Source organism: Bombus pascuorum, chromosome 8 (genome assembly GCF_905332965.1).
Source record: "Bombus pascuorum chromosome 8, iyBomPasc1.1, whole genome shotgun sequence".
In the NCBI taxonomy this organism is placed as follows: Eukaryota; Metazoa; Arthropoda; class Insecta; order Hymenoptera; family Apidae; genus Bombus; species Bombus pascuorum.
In genome coordinates this window covers 14,733,639-14,739,638 of record NC_083495.1, presented here as the reverse complement: position 1 = coordinate 14,739,638, position 6,000 = coordinate 14,733,639, and the positions used below count along the sequence as shown (strand labels likewise).

At 34.7% G+C, this 6,000-nt stretch overlaps 1 protein-coding gene across 1 annotated transcript in view; it reads right to left on the bottom strand.

Moving 5' to 3' along the window:
• Positions 1-701: 701 nt before the first annotated feature.
• The window catches only part of LOC132909914 (uncharacterized), a 115,997-nt gene continuing 110,698 nt past the window's right edge, over positions 702-6,000 (bottom strand). Inside the window, exon 5 of the mRNA XM_060965142.1 lies at positions 702-1,192. Within this exon, the coding sequence (XP_060821125.1) occupies positions 1,163-1,192 (30 nt within the window). The 3' untranslated portion in view covers positions 702-1,162. The remainder of the gene's footprint in view (positions 1,193-6,000) is intronic.

Below are 6,000 nucleotides of genomic sequence, written 5' to 3'. Positions count from 1 at the left end.
AATTATTAATGTGTTAAAAGAAAAAGGAGAACGTAATGGAAAGTAATAACGATTTAGAGATAATTTGTAAAAATAATCTGTTTCACGATTCTATTTGAACATCTGTTCGGCTATTTCGTAAAACAATTAAACACTAATAAATTGAAAGTAATAAGTTAGATCATAGACAATAATACGAGTCTTTTTGTATTTTGAGTAAGAATAAGTAGTTATCTATTAGTAATTAATCAACGATGTGTCTTCTATCGTTTGGTACAACCGTTTGCCATTTTTCTATTAAGTTTTCCATTTTTCTTTTACAAAATTAGTCTGGTAACAAGTTTCATCGTTTTAAACTAAGCTCTTAAAAAAACGCATTTTTTATGGAAGAGTTATATGTATTTGCAGGACACTGGATTTTATATCGTATTATAAATACGTGTCTTTTTTATGAAAATAACTGCATTGACGACACAGTCGACGACACATTCGCTAAAATATATTTTGTGTTCATATTTTCCATATTTCATAAAAGATATAACTTAGAAAAAACGAAGCTGGCACCCCGCTGGGGGTAGCCACCCACATGCTATAGTTATTTTTATTTTATTTTTTTTCACTAATAAGATATAACACTTTACTAAATGTCCATCAGGACAAATTGTAAAAAAACCAAAATAAAATAAAAAAAAAATATTTTCCATATTTACCATTGCCATCCGACGTTCAAATAAGAAATATACGAATAATTATACGTTAATTTAACATATTTCCCGTCGATATTTAAACAAGAAGTTTAACCAACAAAAGTGTAAATTGAAAATATCTCCATACATTAAACAATTAAAATTATTTATTTAAAATCACTTTACATATAAAATAATTCTAAATATTCCATAAAAATAAAATTCGTATTGTTCCTCGATTGTATATATTAATAATATAATAAACGGATTGGTCAAGTGAAATCTCTTTAATTATGTAAAAACAATGAAATTCTATGTTTCGGGAGGTGTATCGTATACAGGATAGTACTAGGAGGAATTTCGATCGTCCCATCGAATAATTCTCTATTGTATTCTACGGTATTAATTGAAAGATCATGTTCATTCTACGTAGATCACGCGATGTCGTCTATGCTGCAGAGTTCGGTTGAGCATAATTCCATGCATAATGCGATCTTCTAGCATTTCCATTGACTTCCAGCTATCTCCTATATTAAGAGACAAAATTTATTCTCATTTGATAAAAGAATACAATAGAAATAGAGAACAAAGTACGCCATACAGTAAAAGAAATCTTTTTTTAATTCAAATATTCTGATTTTGAGTGGATACCTGATGTAAAATGGACATCTAATATTCATTTTATGGAGATAATATTAAGAATAACATCAGCCAACAACTGCTGCTCCTTGCAAACTAAGAAATAGCTAGAAGAACTTCACTTTAAACTTGGAACATAAAATGAGTGATTTATGATAACAAGTTTATATTAGTGAAACGGTTTCGAATTTCTTCCAAATTTACGCGGACGCGATACTCTTTGAAAATCGATGCGAAACACGGTCCGATCGATTTCGATAATTCTCAAACCGGAACAAACTAACCACCGCGAAACGACGAATCAGCGCGTAACGTTCGAATTCCATTGCTAGTGGAATCGATTTCAAAAAGTTCCTGCACGCGAGTCAGTCGTTCCGGTTGCATCAGGCAATTTCGATAATTCGCAAACGTTGTCGCCTTTTCAATCGATAACCACCCGGCACAGGAAATCATCTCGGTCGCCTTCGTTCTAAATTACGCGAGATTAAAGTGCCAATGCTGATAGCGTTCTCGTTTAATCTTCGTTCTACCTTTGATCCACGTTTATTACCTATTTATGACTTATCCTCTACAATTGCGATTTAATGGAGCGATATATATCAAGGTGCGCGTTTATTCGGAGACCTTTTCCATGCTACGTCTTTTAATCCGTTTTTCCAAACTTTAACATCAGGAGGAATAATATTTAGTGTGTTCACAATCAAGTTGATAAATTATATATATTGTACATGTATGCATATTATGACTTCAGTGTTATAGGCAGGATATACAAAATTTATTCGGCAATGTATCAGTTAACAATTCAACAAAAGTTCGTGGAGTAGAATACATGAGATGTCGTACTCGTATTGAAATGGAAAGTACAAGTTTAGGAATAAACTTTCATGAAGGGTGGGAAGGGTTGAAGGGTGGTTTGTTCTCTTAAACCTGAGTTATCGCTGTTAAGAAAATATCTAATACTTTTGACTATTTTTCAAGTTTGGATCGTTCACGACCTTTCCTTTTGAGAACTAGCTCATTTCCAGGTCTCCATGTTTCTCAATTTCATTACGTGCATCATAATATAAACTTTTCGATGCATTTATAGCAAGAATATGACATAAATAACAGTTATAACATCAGCATGTTGCTCATATACTAATAAAACAAAGAAACAAGAATAACATAAAAATCACCCTAAACTAAACCAACTCGCAAAGGATATCCTTCAAATATTCTTCAGAATTCGACAACTCGAACGCAATGTTACCGTCATCGGGATAGAACGAGATATTCACAACACGTGCCAAGAACTCTCAAAACTTCGACTCATTTCCTGATCCCTTGAAACCCCTCGAGGAGAAGCTCGCGTGTCGCGGTGTGCTCTCCAGTTTCATGGAAATTTCGTCGAGAAATCTGGCATCAAGCAGTTAACTCGAGTTAATCAGGTCGTCCATTTGGTTTCGCGTTATTCATCAAGACTTTTGCGACGATTGTTCCGCTCTCTGATGAGTCGTGTCCTTTGAACGACTGCTTTTGCTAATGTGGATCGTATCTCGCGGAAAAACGACTACTTTAATGACTGAAACGCGATCGTGAAACGGGAAACGAAGACAAAACGAGTATGAGAAACGTGGCAGAAAAATATACAGTCGAGGAGAAAGATGAGCGGACAAGTAGTAGAAACAGGTATCAATCAGGTTTAATGGAATTAGTACTAGTGTTATATACTTGAATCTTATTTATTATCAGCGTGCGGATTTTTATGCAAATTCATATTTTCAAGGATAGAATTAAAAATATAAAATACAAATACAAAATCTTTTGATCCGCTAATTTGTATATTTTATTTCAACTATCTGTTGTCTCCAATTGTAAAATGATGTCTTCAGAGAACGCGTTTTAATGATGCATCACTGTCGCACTCGTTTGAGGATATATTCGATGCTAAAACTACGAGTAATGGGAACAAAATGTAATATAATTTCCGGTTGGAAGTACTGGACACGCGAACAAAGAAATTTCGTGTTGAAAGAACGAGCTAAGAGAAGAGAAGATTGATTTATTCATACAAAAGGAAATTTCTTCGGAGTGCATCGTAATCGAATTCTGGATAAAGTTTATGTCTTGCAAGAGGAACATAAAACTTACACGACATGGATAAATGAACGCTTGGAAATGATTGTGGAAGAATGTAGAACTATCAGTGAACACGACTGACATTATTTAAGAACATACTGGGAAAGTAATGTCTGCTTTTGATAATACTTGGAGAAGGTTCGAGTGGACCGTATATGACAAAATCATTTCACGAAGATGACGTTTAGAACTAAATTTCTCTAATAATACCACGCGATCAAATCAAGAAAAAAAAAAGAATAAGAAAAGGAGGAAGGTAAAAAGCGGTAGATCATGAAACGCAGAATCCAAAAGGGTAAAAGGGATGGGTGGCATCTTCACTTTTCACACGACGTCACACTCGTTATTTCATGCTCGTTAACCCCGGCCATCGGGTAGCGGCCAGTTCGTAGCCGGCCGCGTTGCTTTTTAATTAAAAATTCTAGCCGCCTGTAGACAGTAATTTGAATTCATAGGTGGCAGCCATTGTCTTGGCAAACGGCGCGTTCTCTGGCAGCGGTTTTTTAAAAAGATGGTCACAGTGGGCGAACGTGATACTGGGACAGGAAGGGGCGAAGAAGGAGGTCGAGACACGGCGACGATAACAATAATTATCCTGCCATTTTTCTTCGCCAATTTGGTCGTGAAACACGTGGCGCATTTCGCGTATCCGTTCGCCTGTGTCCTTCCTGTGGCCTCGCCTTCACTTCCGGCTAGATTAGAAACGGTCCAATTGTTGTCCTCGCAAATTTCCACGAAAATTTCCTTGGAAACATTTACAAACCTTTCACGTCGTCGTGAACGTGATAAGAGAAGTTCTCGTTTAGCCCGCTGTGATTCTGCTAATTTTCCTTCGCTGGGATTTCAGAGCGTCCAATTTGTAAGGGTGTAATGATGAGTGATGGCATAAACGGGGCATTGTTAACACTGTTGAAAGGATTGAGAGATGATCCTTATACCAGTGTCTTGCAAGTAGATTAGATGATCTTCGTTGTGTAATAAAAGATTGTTGTAAATTCATCTTTGTTCGTTCTTGATTCTTTTCTTCGTAAATGGAAGGTGTTTATTTCTAATTAATTAATTAGTAAAGATGTTGGAATACAACGATATTACACGCATAGGCACAAATACTCTTACACAGACACCCACACAGGCATTTGAACAGGACACTTTCACAAGTCATACTCGTTATTGTATAGAGAGTGGGGTTCAAATTAATTAAGGAGTCATGGGTCACTACCTAAGTCTAGTCTGAGAGTAACTGGCCAACTGTCAACAATCTGCATACTTTGTTAATTATACCATATCATTCGCTTATATATATTTGATTCTGTAGTTCCGTTTAATAAATATCACTGAATATTATTTTAACATAAACATTGTGTCTTCCACAGATTATTAATCTTAACTTTAAGATTAAATTCTAACAAAAGATATAATACGAGAATCGTTACTTAAACACGTTCAATTTATGGAACGAAATAAAGAGATTTAGATCGAGATTAAACTGCAGACAGAAACTGACTGTTATTTAAAGAATTAATAGAAACCGTACTTGAATAATAATTTGAATGGATAGGAGCATACAGCGATATCAAGCCATTCAAAATCATTCAAAGGTACTTCCTGGGTCTATATGGTCCTCGAGAGTGTATAACCTAGCGAATATCCTATACTTTCTACCACACTCTACTGACGCACCAGGTTCTGTGACTATAACTTGATATTCTGTGCCAGATCCTTGATACCTCTTGTAAAATACGAACTGAAATTATCCGTATCTGCAACTCGATCGTGCGCAACATGTTAATGCTAAAATTGATAAAATCAAAACACATTTCAGTAGTGAATTATTTGAAAAAGGAATTTTCTCTCGTCGAGGGCAAATTAAAGAAAAGCTTTGAGGAAGACTTCTAAATAAAATATTAAGGCAAAAAATTTTTATATATAAATTAATTTACGTATGACTGATTCATCCATAGTAATTGATGTTTTAAATGTACATTTATGCGTAAGATCTTCCGATTCCTATCGTGTCGAGCATGTACCTCTGTTCTTCAATTCCGCAGCTCGTTCCAGTGCAAGACAAACTTTAACTGCAAAGAACATATCCAAAGGCGGAAAATATGTACGCGGCTTGTGAAACCTTCAGAGGATAAACTCGAGGGCTAAATGTACTGGAAAAATGGAGTTTGATGATGCAATATGAGACGAAGACGCTCATCTAAGAGAAAGTACACAAATGGTTTCTGCTTCGGGTTAAATTTTTATCCCCTCGTTTAGTTTATAGTCCACTAATATCGTAGCAGTTTCCTTGATAAAGACGTTTTGCATGATACTTTAATAATTTGGGAAGGACCTACAATTTCCGTGTAATTCACAATAAATTTCATCCAATTTTGTTAAACTAAAAAATTCCTTCGAAGACTTTATACATTTAACGAAACAAATCTAAAATTATTATAACATTTTCATATAACTGTATATCGTATATAAATGGAATACAATAAAATTATTTGACATCTGAAAAAATTATTGAGCCGAGTAGAATCTTCTATTTTCGATTAATTAATAACAAATTAATAACAAATAGCAGTAT